Source organism: Microtus pennsylvanicus, chromosome X (assembly GCF_037038515.1).
Source record: "Microtus pennsylvanicus isolate mMicPen1 chromosome X, mMicPen1.hap1, whole genome shotgun sequence".
Taxonomy (NCBI): domain Eukaryota; kingdom Metazoa; phylum Chordata; class Mammalia; order Rodentia; family Cricetidae; genus Microtus; species Microtus pennsylvanicus.
In genome coordinates this window covers 13,636,159-13,658,160 of record NC_134601.1, presented here as the reverse complement: position 1 = coordinate 13,658,160, position 22,002 = coordinate 13,636,159, and the positions used below count along the sequence as shown (strand labels likewise).

Here is a 22,002-nt window from a genome sequence, read left to right as displayed (position 1 = left end):
TATAAGTTTCCAGCACCCATATGGTGGCTCACAGGAACCTGTAACTCCAGTTTCAGGGGATCTGATTCTCTCTTATCTCTGTGGGTATCTTCATTCACATCACACTCACACACACACAAACATGTAAAATGATTATTTGCTTTGACTCAACACATTATTTTTTTTGCCATTTATGTAGAAACTGAATACAGGAGCAAACAGCTGTCAGACTAATACTTTGCTTTTTCATAAGTGCAACTTTTTAATAAAAATTTACATTTAGATAAGATAAACAATCTTCAGATTTTTGAAACTTTAATAAGATTTTAAAAACATGACTTTAAACTGAAAAACACACATTTTGCACAGAAATATTGTAATATGAATCAACTCCAACTCCATTTGAAAACATGTGAATCAAATTACAGTTTTAGAAGTTAGTAATTCACATTTAAGCAAGTTAGCGCCTTGCTGAATTCAGCCATTGTAAAAAAGAGACTTAGTGCATATTTTAACAGTACACTGTGACTGTGTGTACTATTTGTTGGTTTTTCACCTTATTAAAGAAGAGTATGTTCTGGAAAGTTGGTAGATAACAGCTAACCTCCTATGACAATGTGGAATTTCCAATGGTAACAGTTACATTTTGTAACAGAATACTTTCTATAGATTTCTTTCCTATCTTAAAATTTAAAAAGCAATCATTGTAAGGATTGCGTCAACATCAATTTAGCAGAGGAAGATCAAACTTTATTGAAACTGCTTGCATACAAAATATATTGCACTATTACCAAACAAATGTCAACATAAAATCCAATCTGTTGTCGCTAATATGTACAGAGAATATTGCCCAAGAGCAGTTACATTACAAGGTCATTCTACCTTGGTTAATTATCTACAGTATTTTAAACTGAACAGCTTACAGATGATGTGTGCAAGGTACCAATTTCTGTTTTCAAATACTATACATTCCCAGAATAAATAACTAGAAATCAACATGAATGTTTGGCAATACTTGTTAAAAGACCTTTTAATATTTGTGAAACCATGTGCAGTTTGTTACCATTTTATATGTTTATTTGTATGCAAAGAAAAGTAAATGAAAAATGAAAATTGAAAGAAACAAATTCACAAAGTACATCAGAGGCAGAACTTCGGTTTGTACGGCTCTGTACAGATTCAGTGGTACCCCTACTCGGAGTTATTTTTAAGAAAAATATAACATCTCAGAGTGAAGGTCCTTCACATATTTTTCTTCAGTAAATTTCATTCATTAAAAAAAGCGAAAAAAACTCAAAAATAAGACTCAACACATCAAAAAAGAAAAAAAAATTACTTGTTAACCAATCCTATGTCTGCTTTCAATTCTGCTTATACATTAGACTTCATATTTCAAAGTTACAAAAAAAAATTAATCTGCTTTCAATGTTTCTCAAAGTACCTCTATTTCTGAGGGTTATTATGTGTTCATGAAAATGACCTTCATATCTTTCCAAAATAAGCTTTAACATAAAATATGAATGAAAAACAAAATTTAGGGAGGACAAAAGAAAAAGTCTCTAAGTTGAAATTCATCATCAGGCCAAAGAGCAGGCATATCCTAACTTTTGACCAGGAAGATTTGCAAGTAGCTGAAAACATTTTTAGCCTCTCCCAAATGAAAAGATAGTTATTTCTTTTTCTGTCTATACAGAAAATTACACATCCCTTCCAATAACACTATTTGTCATACTTCAGTGCAACAAAACAGAAACAAAAAAACAAGTCCTAGTCTTTATACTGCCTAAGCTGATGTTTATGTAAAGAAAAAATATGGAAAGCATGCATTCTTCTATAAAGTACTAATGTTTGACAGGGTTTGCTACATCTTTAACATTTAGTGTTTCCAACTTATCTTCCCTGAACTCTGCATCCAAATATAATATTCCTACCTGCCAAGATATAAAAAAGGCACAGATCATACAACTTTTTTTTTTTTTGCTAATGAAAATGACAAATGTCACAAGACACACATTTCAGAGTCCACTAAAATACTGGAAAGTGGACCAAAACATAAACTGACACAGGACACAAAATGGCACAGAATTTCATGGAGACTTTAAATGAGACTGAAGACAGAGATCTAGTATGATTACCACAAATGTGATTTATTCAGAAAGACTGAAATGTACTGCTGAGTTATAGCCCAATGCAGGAAAATGGTCCTAGTTAATAAAGACCACTGCTTAGTATTTTTTTTTAAAAAAGTAAATCCTGCCCTGAAGTTTTAAGTGTACTTAAAAGTTACGCTTCAAATTTCAAGATCATTTTGTGCAAATCTGGAAGATTGTTTTTTTATGGCCAATATCAAAAAATTCTTTGCAGAATTTGTGTTCATTTCATGCTCTGTGCCATCTTGCCTACTACTTGTCTTTGGCCTAATAAAGTTTTTCTAAAATGGAGTAAGAATTACAGAAATGGTATAGGAAATACAACTTCAGAATTATGCATTTTAGGGTACTCCATTCACGAGCGGTTGTTGCCCATCCACACTGTCTGGCTTCTCCTTCTTCTGGTTACGATCTTTACCCATGCGCAGCCGGTTACCTTCACTGGAGGCATTCTGTAATGGTTTAGTTTGGACACTCCTTTCATTATTGCAGTCAACTCTAATCTAAAATAAGTTATAGTTGATACATACACACACACACACACACACACACCAGATCCTACGTGAATGGCCTGACAATAATGGAAGTCTGAAATGTGACTTGCACATGTTAAAGGGAAAATAGAGGCAAATGGACCTCTGAGTTCTAGGTCAGCCAGAGATATATAAGTGAGGCTTAATCTTAATAGAAGGGGGTATGGAAATAAAAATAGAAATCTATTAAAGCATGGTAGCCTCTTTATTGATTTAGGTTTTCAAAACACTATTCCTTAGCTGGAAAACAGTGGTCATCTCACTGTGTCAAATCTAAGAAAAAGAGGTCTAAAGTTTATATTCTCCCACTTTATATTCTTCTAAGCAAACAAAAATAGTGAGGTCATTTATAACATTACTATTACTGGCTACTAGAAGATATATATGCTATATGCAGAATATATAGCATACCATATGTACACACATACACAGCACAACTCACAATATCATTATATTTCAAAATGAATGTGGGAAAACTAAGAGAGACACAAAATAATGTCTTATTACAGTTTCACCAGAATGAACTCAATCAACCCATTCATGAACTAACTTTAGTTCCCACCTTTTACTCTGTCATAAGTATAATAAGCTTTTCTATACCAAAATCTCCATCTGATCCTCTAGAAACCTCCTTTGTAGCTGTTTCAAAGTCTAAATAATGGGGGACGGGAAGATGGCTCAGTGGTTAAGAGCCCCTGATGTTCTTGTAGAGGACCTGGGTTCAGTTCCCAGTGCCCAATGGTATCTCGCAACTACCTGTAACTCCAGTTCCAGGGGATCCAATGCCTGATGCACCTATATACTCATACACATAAAATAAATACATTTAATAAATAAAAAGGACATTTTAAAATTTTAAATAATGTTCTAGCATAAATTTCTGGTCTTTATCATCAGTCTGTATCAACTGTAGAAAAACTGTAGTGCTGAATTCTAGGAACTTGTACTTCAGGAAGAATAAGATGGCCCTATAACTTGAGTGCTGAAAAATAGAATGAGAAGAGGAAATCTGGAAACAATGATTTGGAGAACTAGAATCCTAGAAAGGCATAAAAATTAATGTAATTTAAAAATAACATTCTAAGGGACATAAACTATTTTAAGTGTCAATGCTGAACACTACTAGTCTTTTTTATTCTAGTTCTTTAGAAACTACCATTAAGTTAACACTCCCTTAGATTTGGTATGAATTCTAAAGAAGGTTCTACTATAAAAAAATTGAGTTGAAATTAGCTAAGAATGTATACTGGTTTCTAGTCAGAACTCTATTTCTTGGTTTAAAAATTTAGAGTTAACAATTACAGATAAAATGAAAGAGAACATGAATTCTGAGAATCATATACCAATGTTTGAATGAATAATACTCCACCATATGCTAGCTAAATGACTGTGGGCACTGAACCTCAGCTTCTGTTTACTTACCTATAAATTAGATAATAAACTTCTTATCTCAGTGGATTACTGGAAGATTAGGTGAGATAAAATACAGATGAAGTACTTAGTAAAGGTGCCTAGATGTGTTCAGGGAGTAAATTTGAAATCACTTAGCAACTGGTTAAGCATTGACAAAGCTACTTGAAAAGAGGTTCTCAGACTAGACTGTGCGTGTAAATGAATAGCTGACCCATGGGGCATGGAAAATATTTAGATACTTTATGTCTTATCTTATCATGACTATGAGACAGATAAAGATAATATGCTATCCATGCACTTAAAAAGGAAAGGGTAGCTGACTTTAGTCACTTAGAACATTTCCTTTAGAATATTCTTTTTTTTTTTTAGAGAGTTAGAGAACCACCAACATGGTCTTAAAATTATAATGTGGATGCCAAAGTATTCACAAATATTTAAGGTTACATATTCTCTAGAGAAATCCTCATATTTGCATATTTGTCTCAAAGGACTAAGACTGTCCACAACTGTACCACTTCAGAAAAAATTTAATATACTACAAATTTATTATCTTTGAACATGTTTAAAAATAAAGTAAAATAACCACTCAACTTTCAAATGGCCACATTCAAACTACTTAGATGAAAAGAATCACCTAAGTTTTACCTGCAAAGATCCATCAGCTGTTCTTCCTTTAGCTTCTCTTGGATTACGTGGACGATTATCTGTTCGGGAATGATCATCATTTCCTGTATGAATATTTTTAGAATGTCAACAGTTAGTGACTCTAAACCATTTGCTTTAAATTGTTTATTTTCAGATTCCCCATTTAGACCAATAATAGAAGCTAAAATGTAATGGAAAGTCTACCAATTCCAAATATACAACAGTTAATAATAATCTATTCTCCTAACAAAAAACCCAAAATATTCTGAAGGTATTCTTTTATGAATCAATAGGTCAATCTGGATTAAGAACCAGATGCTGATTAGAAACCCCAAATAGTATGAACCAGTTAGAATTATTTATTCATAGATTCCAAAAATCATAAAGTGTCATTTGCTATGAAGATAAGTACAAGACAGGTTATATCAGCAAGATTTACTTTTTATTCAGCTTCAAACAGTTAACAGTATACCTTTAATCTTTATTTTTCTTTAAAAATATTACATTTTTATTAATTTATTTTTGGGTGGGTATATGTTGGGGTACATATACCACAGCTTACATGTAGAGCCAGAGGATAATATAGTTAAGAGTCACTTCATTCCTTTCACCATGTGGGGGATTGAACTAGGGTTTCAGGTTTGGCAGCCAAGTACCTTTATCTGTTGAGCCACCACACTGGCCCTTAACCTTTACTTTTCAGTTATGTAAACCACTATACCTTTGAAGCCTCCTCCTCTTCCTCTTCCTCCTTGTCCTCTTCCTCCCCCGCCACGCCGCCGTCCGTCTCCTCTGCGCAGGAAGCTCTCCCTTTCTTCCTCTGTTGGAGCTAATGACCAATCACTGAGTTCGTCTCTGTGGTCAGATTCTGTTTCAGAAGCATTTGATGCTTCAGAATTAGTTCCTATCGAGAGTTAAAAGTTATATACCATTGTCTGATTTTAAAAAGAGGTTAACAGAAGCTTCCAGAGATGAAGTTTCAGGGGTGATTCAATATTCTTCCCAATTTAGAAGCCTACCAAAGAATATACTCATCTTCTATGTTTAAAAACAAGTAATTTTAAATTCAAAATGAAGGGCTTGCCATATCTAAAGTTATTTTAGTTATAATATTTCTTTTAAAAGAAAAGGTGTTTTGTTAGCTATCTAAGTTCAGACCTGAATGTGCCATGTCTTTAAATAACCGTGATCATGAAGGGAAAATTGTCTTTAACACAATACTTTGATAATCAAAACTTGAATAATGACAGCTTTTAATATTAAGTACAGGGACAGAAGAATGTATACATTTTGGCCACCTCTAAAAGGGGCCAATAACGGCCACCATGACATTTATGTCTCAGGGAGGAGTCTCTTGTGGGATTATCCCCAATAAAAGGGGATATGCATTCCTGATGCAAGACCCACAGTCTTCCCTCCCACTCTCAGTGGACTGACTGAACAAAGGCTCACTATAAAACATCTCATTATGTCTGAGGTTTAATGACATAGGGGATTGGGAGTGGGGGAAAAAGATCTCCACAGTGAGGTGGAAATTTATTGGTCAAAAGAACTGTTGGGAGAAGGGTTAAGGTTATGTTCAAGGCTGGCCTTAAGAGTAGGTGTCTCTCCCCACTCTGAAATATCAACTCTACTACCTCTCTCTCTTCCTCTGTTGGAGCTAATGACCAATTATAGCTTCACCATTATAGCGTCACTCCTGTGGATCTTGAAGGCTTTTCCATCTTAAAGAGTTCCCTTTTGAAATGCAAATATTGGTGAGATGGATTATACCTTATACCATCATTAGCAAGTTACATAGTAAATACACAGTTGAGCAAGAAAGACAGTAGGAACTCGTAGGTGGGCACTGGGTTCACTGAAAGTTACTGGGAGAAAAGAAAGAAGCACGGACAAAAGAGCTGGGAAGGCAAAGAGACACTTCGCCTACTTCTTGACTGTGCCTAGGGCTGACTTTGGCCATGCCACTCAAAATCACCTTATGAGCCACAGGATGCAGACCCCTGATTTACACAGTCCATCCAGCAAGTATGACCAGCACATGCCTGACAAAAAATGAGCCACAGTACACAAATGAAAAAAGTTTTGGCTATACAGTAATAAAATCAGGAGAGGTCTTAGGTCATCAACACAAAAGGGTGTAAGCAGATTTATCCCCAATAAGAATATGGACAGAACTCACAACTGCCCTGTGAACTATGTGTGTCATTAGCAGGCTTTCACTCTACATGTCTCTTGAAACACAATTTGACCCACTGTGAGTTGGAAACCATGTAGTGAGAAATTGTTATAATGGAGTTCTAATGAATAGTAGAGATTAGCAGCTATTAAGTCTAGGAACAGATAAAGTTACTGAGGAAAATGCTTAGTTTGTACCTGAAGTATATCCAGGACCGCGTCTGCCGTGCCCCCTATTTCTGTAAGGTCTACTACCTCGACCCATTCCTTGACCATCATCAGTCACATAGCCTTTTTCCTTATCTGTACGATTTGGTGGTGGTCTAGAACTAGCTCCAATTTGTCGCAACTGCTCATCAATTTGTAATCTCTCCAAACGCAACTGGTCTACTTCCTATTTAAAATATACAAGATAACAGTAAAAATAATTTGACATTTTACTTAGTAATACCTTTCTCCTTTTCATCAGATAAAAAGTATACTGGAAATATTTGACTTTCAGTTCTAAATTTATAGTAAACACTGTTAACACAGAATTATCAGGAAATTGAATGGTCTTAAAAAGAAAATTACTATTGATACACTTACTGATGGTAAGACTTAGAGATATAACAAAAACACTCACTTTTAAAGTTATATTGAATAAATTTAAGGTTGAGTGATTTGGAACTACTATTCAATTAGTTTATGGATAAGGCAGAGATATGTTAGTTTGGGGACTTTTTGATGTAAGGTTGACTAAAACAATACTAAAAAGTATGAAAATAAAGATAAATGACATACATTTAAGGTTTAATCAACTAACTTTAAAATAATCACACATTATAAATGAGCTAAATAAAATTATTTTTTCAGATAATTTAATTTACAAAGTATTATGCTTGGGTATTTTTTTAAAGAACATGTATTAAGGACCACTTATTTTGAATGAACTAAAAGTGCTAATATTCCTTTATATTAAGGGGGAGAACCCTAGGTCTTACATCAAAATACCTAGAACTCACATCATGCCTTGAATACCTCTTAAAATACTAAAACTCTGCTTAAACAAATATAACAAATATGAATTGAGTTGAACAAAATAAAATCAACTCCAAAATCCACTGACAGATCCTTAAACACAGTGTGTGCAATAATTTGGATTCTGTTAAATCCAGATGAAACTTCATATTAACCCTTGACTTTCTAACATACCCATGAGCATCTCACTTATTAGCTAGATCTTTAACTACAGCAAATATTCAGTGTATCAGTCAAGAAGAGGCCACAAAATCTAAGTTGTCAAAATCTTCGTTCTGACATCTGGGAAAGAAAAAGAGTCAGACTAAGAACAAATCCACAGTGAATTTTACTTGTTCTCTAAACCAGAATCTATAATAAACTGGGTAGGGAAAAGAAAAGGCTATAGCTAAGTGAGTGGCTCTCCCTAAAAGTATATTTCTAGCTCATGGAATGTGTTATCTAGATATTGAATAACAAAATGAATTCCAGGGTTATTCTACTTAGGCAAAGCAGTTAGTTTTGGTGAGATGCCAGACCCAACCAAAAGATGATTTGGTGATGGAGAGCATGGCAACGGGACAGCTGCCAATAATCAGACAAGATATTTAATAGAGAAAAATAAATTAAAATATCTAAGAAAGAGCATTAATTGAAAAAAACAAGGACATGATACAATGCAGTCCTTTCTATCTAGTAATTATTTTAGCTAACGTTATAAATGAAAACACATACAACAGATTGCACATAAAACACACTGTCCAACAAAAAATAAATAAGCAAATCAAAGTGGCATCCTACCCATGCAAACCTTGCTGGATGAAACCTTCCCACTTTTACTTATTAACTGACCACGATTAAGAATGAACAAAATGACCAGGTACTGCACCGTTTTTCCTTTCATTCTTACTAGCAGACTCATTCACATTTTATTCTTTAAGTCAGCAAACACGTCTTGAGATAGTATCATAAATGAAATAGAACTTAGATTTATTTTATAGATTTTTTTTCAAAAGACCTATGTAATAATTCTGGTATTAGGTATTTTTTCAGAAATAAGACATTATAAAAATGAAAACAGTTAAGATTTCATTTCATTAAATTTTATGACATTTGTGCCAAAGGGAATTTGAAAAAGCATTTAGTGTAGGGAAGTGACTTGCCTAAAGTCACATAGTTCATAGTTGTATTGCCAATCCCGTGCTCTTTTCACTAATAGCCTCCGGGTTCCTACTTCCCAGCTTGCAAACTAAAGGAGGCATAACAGTAACAACAGTAAGATGAGCATATACAATAAGACACAGTAGTTTTTATTTTGATTAACATAATATAGAGAAAAGTATGAAGGGTAAACATTTAAACAGAAGATAATGACATGCTAGGATTTCCTTAATAAATGACATAAGAGGGACAACAAATGCAAGTGCTATAGACACAAAATTTAGATTGAAAACATCCACAAAAACTAAAAGGTTCAACTATATTGAAGATTATGTATACACACACACACACAAAAAGGATATATACACACAAATATATATCCTCTTAATATACCTCTTAATATAGTTGAACCTTCTAGCTTTTTTTGTACACATACACACACACACACACACACACACACACACACACACACACACACACACACACACCTAAGTTGACTCTAAGGGTTTAACAGAAGAATAACCATAAATATAGGAATATATTAAAACTGGGATATTAGCCCTAAGATTTACAATGAAAAAAATTACAAAAAATAAAATCAAGAAATGAACTAAAACAATGTGAATATTTATTACTTTTTACAAGATCATACATTGTTATGCATAGCTCAGAGAGATCATAGTTTTGGAAAGATTTACTATACAGCTTGTAATAACTTAGCACAAGAAGATTAGAAGTTAAAAATCATCCTGTTCTTACCTTTAAATAGTTCAGATGATAATCCAAAAGAACAGTGGCATTAGCGATGCTGTCTTTTGTTCCCACAAAAACAAATGGTACCATTCCCTGAAAAAGAAATTGGAAGAGTAAACCTAAAGAACTAGTGATGATTAATCTAAAAACAAATGACAAAACAACACAACACACACACACACACACACACTCACACTTAATCTGTACCATTGGGTCTGCCAAGCAACAAGCAAACAAACATCTATTTAAAATATAAATCAATATGTAAAACCAGGTTTTACATCTGAATAAGGGCAGATCAATATAGTGATTCCTTAAAAACCAGAAGGTTTTAAAAGACTATCATTTAATGTTGGCAAAATAACAAACATACAACTAAAAATTATATAAGCTTTAATGAGATGTGTAGTGTAAATAAGAATACTTATGTTTTGATCAATTTACTATAAGTTATATCTAAATCAAATCTAGTTTAAATTCAGATGCCAGAGACACAAATGAAAACACAAACAAACTCAATTTGCTAACCAAACAACAGAATTCAAACCATGACTGAAAATTAGAATAAATTAAAACACAGCACATAATCTGTACAAAAACAAAAATATATTATGAAAGTCTTACAAAATTCAATCATGAGAAAACCTTTAATCCTCTATGTATACCACTTTAATACAGGGATAATTTTAAAGGTACAGTCTAAATACTTATCCTCATCAGCATAAAAGAAGCAAAAAAAAAAAATCCACATCACAACCAGTAGGGAGGCCTAGCTACAGGTGCACAAAGAGGGGACAATTAAGACACATTCTAAGTTGAGAACAGTACAGTTATTTTGCTACTGAAGAAATATACATGGTTATTGGTATTCACATATTACTAATGAAAAGTATTACAGGTTATGTTTGGCAAAGCTAAAAGTTATAGGAGGCCAAGAAGCTGTCCCTTGAGGAAAGTGTCATTCTTTTCTAAAGAACATTTTCTTGGTACATGTAGAAATTGTTGGGATCCTTTTGCCTGCCTGCATTCAGTATACAGTATGTTCAAGATCGGAAGGGAAGGACACAAAATTTTCTTTATACCTGTACATGAAATGTTACTGTTGATGAAGAACAAACCTGAACCATCAGAAAATATTGCTTGTAGGCTGATTATCAACTAGTAGGCAAGGCACTGCCTCCTAGAAACAATGACTACCTGAACTATCAAGTACCGTTGTAAACCTGTAAGGATTGATTTTCTCTTCTGTACTACAATACATAAAAATCAACCCCCAGCCCCATCAAATTGTATATTATTCTGTTTCTCACTAGCACAGTCACAGAGGCATCAGCTGTATTATTTCCAAGTGTCAAATATCACATGATGGAATATTACATGCTTTCCAAGTAATTAGCAAAATAGGCTTTAAATTTTTGTGTTGTAGATTTAATTAGGCTGAATCTGAAAAACATCATTTAAAACTATTTTCTCTTATGATATGGTACAAACTGAAGTACCCAGGAAGTACTTTAAGTGCCCCATCAGAATATCTGGATAAACTAAAAAAATATAATACCAATACTAGGACAAAGTCATTCTCTGTTCTGAGAAGTGGAATACACAGCAGAAAGAAGTATCTGATCCACTTGTAGTTATAGTTCTCTGTATAAAATGGCATTTTTGCATTTAGTCCCTTCTAATTCATACCATCCTTATTGTAAGCAATTCTCAAAGGCCAGGTTAGGGACCCTGAGCTCGATGAGTTTACAGTGTGGTTGGGGAAACCAACAAGAAAACATCTAATAACATTATGCTCTGGTTGAGCACATAGGAGCATGGAGCAGGTGGGAGACCTGTGGTAGGTAGACGAGGAACGTTTCACACAGAACAGGGTCAAAGTGATATGGCAAATGCAGGAGAAAGAACAGTCCAGGTAGAATAAACCCACACTTGGGTTTCAAGTGCACACATCGAAAAGCAGCAAAGATTATGATAAATTTCAGAGAATTCCAAGACCTTTCCTAGGAGACACAGGGGGAAGACTGGTGGGAAACGACACTGGACATGTAAGGGGAAACCTTCTAAGTGGAATGAAGTTGTTTGAGATTTAGACCAGGGCCGTGGATCCAAATACCCACAAACATTCCTCCACCAGCCCCCAACCATGAGGCTCATTTGTAGTCTTTCTTAACAAGGGGAATAAACATTAAAATATCAACTTAAAATGTATTTTTCAAGGAATGGTTTCCTACCTGCCAAGCCTTGGGTTCAGGTTTCTGGGGTTCCCCTGCTACAACTGATGAAACCACTAACACCTAAAGCAGTATAAGGAATGCAAGTGATGTGATTAACTATAATGAACGATACACAGAAGCCTGAACGCAGGACTTTCACTGCAGGACTTCTAAACGCATTTCTAAATAGTTAGGTTAGTTCTAATAGTGAAAACCAGTTTCTAAAATATGACTTTAAGAAGTAACTAGCATATCTAAAAGAAGGTACACTTTGACTTAAAACACCTGCAAAATTTAAGGAGTTACAACATGGAAAAAAAGAAGTCCACCCTCAACAGAAAAAAGTGACCCCATTAGGTTTACAGCTTAAGATTTGTCACTGTGAATAAATCAAAAAATATCCATTACTTTGGTTTGTAATCTTATATGGTATCAATCTTATGTGAAAATATAGAATTATGAGTAGCCTACAAATCTAACCAGAGAAAAAAAAGCTCAAATACCAACTGTGGCATCTGAGCCAAAGATACTACTTTTAGTGTGGTTAGAGGTGACAAATTAATTCTTACCCTCTGGACTTTTGTACTGTTAGGTTGAGAAAAATGGGTGCTGTTTTCCTTTGTATCTAAATGTTTCTTTTCTTCAGAGGAATTAGGTCCAACCTTTGAATTATTGGAAGGTAGGGAATTTGGTGGCATAATTTCCTTGATAAAAACATAAAACACAAAAGATAAAAAAGTACCAATTTTAAAATTATTTAGTTCCAGTACTGTGTCAATGACTTCTTTTTCTTAAGCACAGCCACTTAATTATTTATAAAGATATCTTATAACTCAACATATTAGGAACAATCAAAATGTTTAAATTTCACCTTTTCCCATTAAGGATGATGTTTAAGAATACAGATTACTATGAAGTGTTTTGACACATAAAATTATAAGGGGTAAAAATTATGCAATTTAAAGCCAAATCAGGGACTAGAGGAGATGGCTTAGAAGTTATGAGCATGTACTTTGGTTTCTAGCACCCACGTAAAACAACTCACAAGTGCCTGCAATTCCAACCTGAGGGAATCCATTCTCTCTCTCTCCAATGTTCTCTCTCTCTCCCTGACACACACACACATACAACACACATTTTAATAGATAAAAATAAATCTTAAAAAACACTAAGTGGATTTAACTTCAATTAAAATTATCTTTTGCAAAAGAAGGCTAGCTAGTTAATGTGTACATTATGACCCTGTGTGTGGATAGTATCTTTTTTTGAATTTTTATTGTTTGACTACTTCATGAATTGATATGACGCATTTAAGTCACTATCGCCCATACTCCTATTTTGCATTTCACTCTTGCACCAATAGAAACTGTTTTCTCAAAGTCACCTACTGACAGTGTCTTCTTTTAGTGTGTTGATCCACTGAGTTTAGAAGAGCTACCTGCCTGAGTACAGGAAGGGGGTTATTCGATGGAGCACAGACAACTCATCTGTGGCTACAGCACTGAAAAAAAGGACAGGCTTTCACAATGATCACTAATTGACAATAGTCCCTCTAGAGGGTTGCATTTCACATGAATTATTTTTAATTCAGATACAGACACTCATTTCATTTTGTAAAATGTATTAAAGATGTTTAGCTGAAGCAACATAGCTAAAACAGACAGTGAATTGGCAGGAAAGTAAGAGTAGTTTTAGATAGAAGATAAGAAACTGCACTTTTTTTCATTTAAAGATAAAGTAGATAGCATCTTGGGAGTACAACTGCATCAAGGGTCATGTTCTCCCTTCCCACGCTCCATATAAACACTTCAACAACTACCAATAAGCATATATTCAGGTAGATAAGAATGAGGGTTATAAAAGTCAAATAGGATGCTAGGGGAAGCGATCTTATGTGCAGAAAAAGCACACGCAGAATGAACACACTTATTACACAACCTTCAAACAAAAGCATTTACAAAGGCTTTCTATATATATTATTTACTTGTCATTAATGGCTAACCTAGTGATATGTTTTCATGACTACCCTTTATAACATTACAAAATAAGACAAATATAGGTTAAAATGACTAAAGTCCAGCATTAGAAAACATATAGACATTGGGTGATGGTGGTGCATGTTTTTATTCCCAGCACTCCTAAGGGAGAGGCAGGTAGATCTTTCTGAATTCAATGCCATCCTGGTCTACAGAGCGAGAGTGAGTTCCAGAACAGCCAGGGCTACACAGAAAAACTGTCTTGAAAAACCAAAAACCAAACCAAACCAGATATGTCTATTGTCTATAGTATCATGCATGTCTGATAATCAGAACATTTACATTCATGCTCAGTTTTAGAGCACATGCCCAGTAGGTCAAAGTCCTGTTTTGATTCTCAGAATCACAAAAAGGAAAAAAAAACTGTATGGGTATAATACAGGGGCTCCTACATTAGGAAGTCAAATAAAATAGACAAACCAGAAACATAAGCACTATTACATACCTCTTCTTGTGGGACATTTTTTTCATTTTCAGCCTCAATCCTCACCCTCACAACTCCTGACTTGTCCACAATCTCTTGAATCAGTTTTCCATTTTTTCCTATTACTTTGCCTAAAAAATAAATAATTCATGTTTGGCTTTAAGAAGATATACTCAAATCCTACAAGCACATTCCACTATTAACTATCTTACACATTCATATATGCATACTGGATTATAGTATTAATAACAGAAGTTTTTAAGAAGATAGTTTAATTATAAATTAGTCTCTTTGATTAGGTCATTATTTAAACTCCTTTGGTCAGTTACTACAATTGATTAATACTTGTGAATTGATGGAATAATTTTGAAATTTTAAAGTAATTCAAAGAGAACCTCTTATTTCACCTAAGAGTGTATGCTTTAAACTTGCTGGTATTTACCATTCCGGAAAGCTCTATAAAAGGAATTACAAAAAAGAAAGATAACAAATGTATTTTCTCATTTGACAATGCCAATCCTTATCTAGCTCTGATTCACATTTCCTCATTTATATGTAGGAACTAATTTTAGAATTGTGTATGGCACATCCGCAAATGATATTTTCTTAAATTTCAAAGGAGCTTAGGAAGCTATCATAATATCTAAAAGGGACAAAAATTCTTCATGTCAATGTTACTAACAGAATGTTATTTCTTTGCATTAGTGACAATTCAGAGTAGCATATTTATAGGTAAAGCACACTTCCAGATAATTCCAAAATCGGATGAAAAAGCTTAGGAATACTTTCCAGTAACATCTGTTGAAACTTAGAAGAATCAAGTACTAGTAATAAATACCACTTGATTGTTTGCCTCATTTTATAAAATTCAATTATATACAAAACTGGGGCATGACTGCTTTCAGTCACCACGAAACATCAGTGTAAAGTAAGAATTTACAAATTAAGCACTAATAATTCTCTAAACCTATGTATGTGGCATACCAGAGTCCAAGGACTCAGCCATGAAACGTAAAGCATTTATACAAACCATGACAGAAGTGCTGCTATATGCTTATTCTACCTCCTAATTTGAGGCAAAATTGCTGAAAAGGGATGTCAAAAGTTGCTTACAGCTAGTCTAAATAAGAATCTAGCAAAAGATCTTCTTGCAGAAGGATTCATGGATCTTGTAATCAGAGCCACAGTTTTGACATTCTTGCTGTGTATGGCTTCTTCACTATTCTACCATGAGCTCTTTCTGTCTGGTCAGTGGTTAGAGACCAGAACTCAAGCTACTAAACCAGGATTCATAATTTAAATCTGTTATTAATTATTTCTGCTTTACTCTTCTTTATATGAATACCAAGTATATACAGAAAACCTACCTTAAGTCTTCCCGGTTGGTTTTTCCTGTATAGTCCTTATATATTCATAAATGTTGATTTTAATAAAGGTATAAATTAGCATACAGAAAACTGGTATTTTAGCATGTTTCCATTAAGAAAATACCTTGACTACCCTAAGTACTGGTGACTAAACAAACTCATTGTAAAAGTGTATAAAGAAAAAGCAAATTTTTAAGGAAGATAAATTGGTGTACATACTAAAGAGGGCTTGTGAAAAACAGATAAATCAGTAGGTGAGACTCTACAAAACTCATGAAATACTGATTACATCTCCCCTGAACTCCTGCCTAGCAGACCTTAGGGAAAAATGCTTTCTGAACAAGCCCAGAATTCCCATTGTTATGGCATACCTCCCCCAAACAGAATTCTCTCATTTACTAAAAGTATAAACACAGCAAGAGAACTCAATTAGGCTGATTTATTGCAACAGGCTTTCTGGTGAAAACAACTTTAAACATCCTCTATATTCAATGCAAGACTACAGATATAATCTCTCTTTCCTCTTTGGTAACAGTCTAATCCTATATTGTAGTTATTTACAAATTCAAAAGGAACAATCTACTATAATTCTGTCTTGATGAAATGGAGTAGTTATGGATATACAAAAGAGAACATATAGTTTCCTCCTTTGCCCAAAACTGTGTTGGGTACTACGCATACTCACACCTCAATTAAGCTGCTGAACCATTACCACATTCATATATGTGATAAATGAAGTAAAAGACTCTTACTCTCAAGAGCTAAACCAGATGTCCAAAGTCACACAGCTGCCAATTACATCTAAGCATTTCACCTACCATAGCACCATCAAAATAAACTAAATGGACATCCACAGGTCTAATATAATTACTTCATCCTGTGCTATGTATATATCTTCTATACAACTGATATGTGTGCTACCACAAAAACACTACATTCACATACTTCTGTTTTCATATACATGTGAGCTACTAACTTTGCTAGTATTTGTACTTTATCTTAAAACTGTTTTTATTAATGGGAAAAATAGTGTGATATTATTTGGAGTTAGGCTCTTGCTAGTTGTACCCCATGCTGCCTTTGAATTGTGATTCTTATGCCTATCTCCTGAACACTGGGCTATTTCTAGTTCTTTTAAAATGACACTGGAATGCCAGGTGATGGTGGTACATGTCTTTAATCAGGAGGCAGAGACAGGCAGATTTCAGAGTTTGAGGCCAGCCTGGTCTCCAGAGTGAGTTCTATGACAGCCAGAGCTCTGTTATACAGAGAACCCTGTCTTGAAAAAAAAACAACCAAAATATATATTACATGTGACACTGGAAGACGATTATGATTGTACTTTGACAAAATGCAGCCTACAAATCTTTTAAACTATGTACATAAAATACATAGGAAGTTTGTTCATTTTAAGCTATAAGAGATTAAGAGGCTATATGCCTGAATCTCATTTATAAACTTAAACTCAAAACACATTTTGTTTTTTTAATATATAAAGCTATACCTGGTTTTGGTATGCTCTCTCAAACACAGCTGAATTATTTGGGAATGCCAGTAAAGAGTTCCTATACTAATATCCATTACACTAATGATTAGGAAACAACATTAATCAACTCAAAAGGAGGAGTTGAGTTACCACTGATTCCAACTCCATAAAATCCTAAGGATATTTTGAGTTAATTTATATTTCAAACTTAATAGATCTAAGTAGAACATATCCAGATCTTGAACTCAGATAACTGACACAAATGCTATGATTTTATCAGATATCACCAAACTAAAGACCTCAATTCTCATTCACTCTGAAAAAAATTAATGCTGTGATAAAAATATGCTAAGATGTGGGATGTCCTTCTGTATATGTGTTGCTTTCATTGGTTAATGAATAAAGCTACTTTGGCCTATGGCAGGGCAGATTATAGCCAGGCTGGAAGAGATATAAAGAGAGAGTAGGTGGAGTTAAAAACACACTATGGAACTGCCAAAGGAGGCAGATGCCTCTTGCCCAAGAAGCAAGAGGTAACAAACCATGAGCCGCGTGGGAGTAAATGGAAATGGGTTAATTTAAGATGTAAAAGTTAGTTAATAAGAAGCCTGAGCTAAAAGGCCAAACATTGTTCTAATTAATATAGTTTCTCTGTGATTGTTCAGGTTTGGGCGCTGGGAACAAAAATTTATCCTTTCAAACATTTATAAGTCTGAACTAACAAAGTATTTCTTGCATATCTTCTGAAGATAGAATTTTTGAGTATATATTTTCTAAACACTGTAGGAACAGGTTACATTTCAAAGATTGCTCCAATTAGATTATACATTTTAGTGAGGGAAAGAGACTTAACTGTTAGAGAAAATGTGTACAGAATTTTATTTTTGTGGTATATATAAAGTTATTTTTGACTTACCTACTAAGTTACGTGGAACTTGTATGACATCTTCAGCAAATTCCAGAAAGCTTCTAGCCTTTTTCACTGCATCTTGATCCTAATAAAGAGGGGTGAGTGGGTGTAGTATCAAGCCAAAAACCATTTGTCATTTGAAATACTGTTTGTTTTATTTGGGGGGGGCAAACTGCATTATATAGTGAAATAGTTACCTCTCCATAAATATGAAATGTGCAGGTATCCTCATCTAAATCAATAGCAGTGACCCCAGGTACTTTTCTGGCTTGCTGAATATTAGCACCATGAGTACCAATAGCTAGACCCATCAGATCCTCTCGTACGATAAACTGTTCATGAAATCTTGAGGCAAGTTGCCTTGAACTCTGAAGAAAAATGCACAACTTATTAACATACTTTATCAATTATGAAGACAATTTCATTTAGCTCAGCCATGTAAATTATCTTGACCCTATATATCAGGGTCCTATAAACTGCTTTACTTGAAAACTAATTTTAAAATCACACATAACTTATTTTTAGGCTACTGAAGCTCTGTGCCAACTAACATTTTTTTTGTTAACAGGAAAGAACCTGACAGTTTTTCAAGGTTACTTTTGAAAGCCTATTTGCAAGGCTGCCTTTGTTATTCAATGATATCCACAATGTAATAATTAAGAAGCAGACAAATAATCCCAATTAAAAAACAGCTCACTAGGTCTGACAGACTCGCTGCAATTTAAGTTAACACAATTAAAAACACTATGTGCAAGGAAAAAAATTATTCTGTATACTTTTATTATGGATATGTTAGTACTTTTTCTAACAATGGTGTCATTTTCTTAACGCATCACCAGGTATGGTGGATCTTAATATTTTGCTGAAATGTGTCAGTAAAACAACACACTCCCCACTCCCTAAACCCAAGGAAAGGAATCTAAAATTTTCTAGTTGATCAGTTAAGTGAACACTTACAGAATATACAGAATTCTCAAACTGGTTTTGCATATGTGTTCAGAGTCTGTAAGACTTTGTGATCTGGATCCACAAGCTTGATGAACTCTTTAAAATATTCAGTGATGACAAAACTAAGTTCCAATGATACCCACATATGTGGATAATCACTGTCTTTAAGTAGCATATCAAAATTGAATGTTTAGTTCTAGCATGCCATTAATGAAAACCAAACAGATTAGTGGCTCATGTTGAACAATGGGTATTTTTTATAAGGATATATGAACCCCTTTAATATTAGTAGTGAAGAAAATACTCATGCACACTAGTTTATCATTATTCAACACACCTGATAATTTGAATGAATGAATATATCTAATGTAAGAAATTTAAAAGAAAAGTTATTTTTAAGATAATAGTAGTGAGGTGTACAAAATCTTCTAAGATTTTCCAAGGAGCCACGTTTTTGGATCTTGATTCATTAGCCTGGTTCATTCTTCCCATTGATAATTTATGGACACACATAAACTAAAAATATGGCAAAGAGTATTCAAGAAGAATTAGATGCTTAAGAAGAGGTGTAGGAGTACATTTTCATAATACACATAATGACATTAAGAAGGCTGTTGTGGTCTAAAAGTTACAAGAAAATCACTAAACAAACCACAAAATTGTGAACATGGGGGACATCAAGAAAGAATAAGAACAAACAAAAACAAAAAAACAAAACAAAACAAAAAAAAACTGATCAGACTTCAGTGGTCATTTGGAAAACAAAAGTAAATTTTTCCTTTCCTGCTAAGAGTTCACCAATCACACATCAAGTTAGAAAGTGGCAGTTTTCATATCCTTGACTACCTTTTCTCTTAAACTGCAATTTGAAACTCCCCCTTTCTTTTGCTATATCAACTGATGATTCCCCTTAACAAAATGAATAATGATGAGGGATTCTTCAATTTGTCAGAAATCTACTTGAGCTGGTACATTAAAATAAAATCCATTTAGTTTCTATGGTAATGGATGGAAGTACTAGATAGTTAATATCAATGAAAATAAATGTATGGTGATGGCAATTATTGGAGGATTAATAAAAGTAGATAAAATGCACCTTAAGAGACGAAATAGTAAGTTAGGGAAATAGCCTCTGGCAGGAATCTGAAGACAGGAGTTTTAAAGAGTGACAACCAATTAGAATGAAGAAGTTCTATACCCTTTTAAACAGAGATAAACATACATAATGAAAGGAATAAGATTAGATATTTAAATACTTTCTAGTACTTTAATGATAACAATGTTACATAGAAGCATTGTCTCACTTTATAGCAGCTTTGTCAAACTTTTGGTAAAAATGAATTATTCAAAATTTCCTTAAAATACATGACCGCTGTGTAATTTCAAAACATCAGGCATGAAAACTTTAGTATTATACTTTGTACAATTTAACCTCCCAAACTATAGGGAACTAGGAAATCGTAAATAAACAAGCTGCCCATACTTGAACTTGAAAACTATACAGTTATTTCTGGACAGCTTTACCATCAGTGCTAGGGAAAGGAACATACCTCCAGTTGTTTACTGGCTTCTTCATTTCTCAGTATAAGAGACAGCTTAGTGCGCAGACTTCGAAAGTGCATGTCAATCAACATGTGTGCTCGCTTTGAGGTGACTTCATTGATGGACTGAGTGATTTAAAGTTAACAACACTGTTACCAAAGCAAACATTCCAAATGGAATAAACCAAACTACCATTCAAAACACTCACCAAAATGACCAGCTGATAATTTTCTGGATCATAAGTTACAGAAAAGGCACCAACTGCCTTTTTAAAATCCTTATGTGCTGATTCTTTGGCACACCTAGAAATAAAAAATATTTATCATTAACATGAACAATCACCAATCACTAGCACAAATATATGCAGACAGAATTACACTAAGACAAATCAAGGATTTATATTAGTTTCTTTTATTGAAAAACGTTTGATTTTGATAAAAGTTATGTTTTTTTATTATACATCTTTGAAATAGTCCAAGCAAATACCTGATATAATAAAGAAAGGGTAAAAAAGCAGCTAATACTTTTTTGAGAATTTCATACATGGCACTGCATCTGTATCACCTCCCTCTAGCTATTTTTAAAATATTTCTTTATCCATCACATGCATGGTATTAGCATACACATGATGTAAGTGTGGTGTGAGAGAATTTTCTGTATTCTGTCAATCATGTTATAAATAAACGCTGATTGGCCAGGCAGGATATATAGGCGGGAAAAACCAGACAGGAAGAAATGATGTAATGAGAACAGGAGAATTCTGGGAAGGAGGAAGCTGATTCCTCCCACTCTTGCCCAGACCATTGAAGCAGCAGGATGTGATCTGCCCCACTGAAAAAAACGTACTGAGCCACATGGCTAACATAGATCAGAAAAATGGGTTAATTAAGATGTGAGAGTTAGCCAGTGAGAGGCTAGAGCTAATGGGCCAATCAGCTTATAATTTATGGAGACCTATGTGTGATTTTCTTTGGGGCTAAAGAGTTGTGGGGGTAAAGGGCGGGACAAAAACCCCAACAACAAATGCCCCCCTTCATGTTACATATGTGGGCACATGTGGGCCATGGCATGCATGTGGAGATAAAGTAACAATTTATTGTTGTTGGCTCTCTATTCCCACTATGTGAATCCCGGGAATCAAATTCAGGTTGTCAGATGTGGCAACAAACACACCTATAGAGTCATCTCACGAGCTCTAGCTTTTCATTCCTCCCCTCCCTTTTGCAGATATAATCTCATCATGTTATCCTAGGTAAGCCTTA

At 34.1% G+C, this 22,002-nt stretch overlaps 1 protein-coding gene across 12 annotated transcripts in view; it reads right to left on the bottom strand.

Moving 5' to 3' along the window:
- Nucleotides 1–707: 707 nt before the first annotated feature.
- Nucleotides 708–22,002, bottom strand: part of Fmr1 (fragile X messenger ribonucleoprotein 1) — a 42,296-nt gene continuing 21,001 nt past the window's right edge. The window contains exons 6-18 of one of the 12 annotated variants that reach the window (XM_075958821.1): nucleotides 20,949–21,042; nucleotides 20,749–20,865; nucleotides 18,448–18,618; nucleotides 18,257–18,335; nucleotides 14,509–14,618; nucleotides 12,597–12,731; nucleotides 12,046–12,108; nucleotides 9,818–9,904; nucleotides 7,097–7,292; nucleotides 5,442–5,624; nucleotides 4,721–4,803; nucleotides 4,085–4,123; nucleotides 2,500–2,581 (exon numbers count right to left, since the gene is read on the bottom strand). In XM_075958821.1, the coding sequence (XP_075814936.1) occupies nucleotides 4,121–4,123; nucleotides 4,721–4,803; nucleotides 5,442–5,624; nucleotides 7,097–7,292; nucleotides 9,818–9,904; nucleotides 12,046–12,108; nucleotides 12,597–12,731; nucleotides 14,509–14,618; nucleotides 18,257–18,335; nucleotides 18,448–18,618; nucleotides 20,749–20,865; nucleotides 20,949–21,042 (1,321 nt within the window). In that variant the 3' untranslated portion in view covers nucleotides 2,500–2,581; nucleotides 4,085–4,120. Of the gene's footprint in view, nucleotides 2,582–4,084; nucleotides 4,124–4,720; nucleotides 4,804–5,441; nucleotides 5,625–7,096; nucleotides 7,293–9,817; nucleotides 9,905–12,045; nucleotides 12,109–12,596; nucleotides 12,732–14,508; nucleotides 14,619–18,256; nucleotides 18,336–18,447; nucleotides 18,619–20,748; nucleotides 20,866–20,948; nucleotides 21,043–22,002 lie in introns of all 12 variants that reach the window. The other 11 variants (XM_075958816.1, XM_075958817.1, XM_075958819.1 and 8 more) reach the window with 11 other exon arrangements.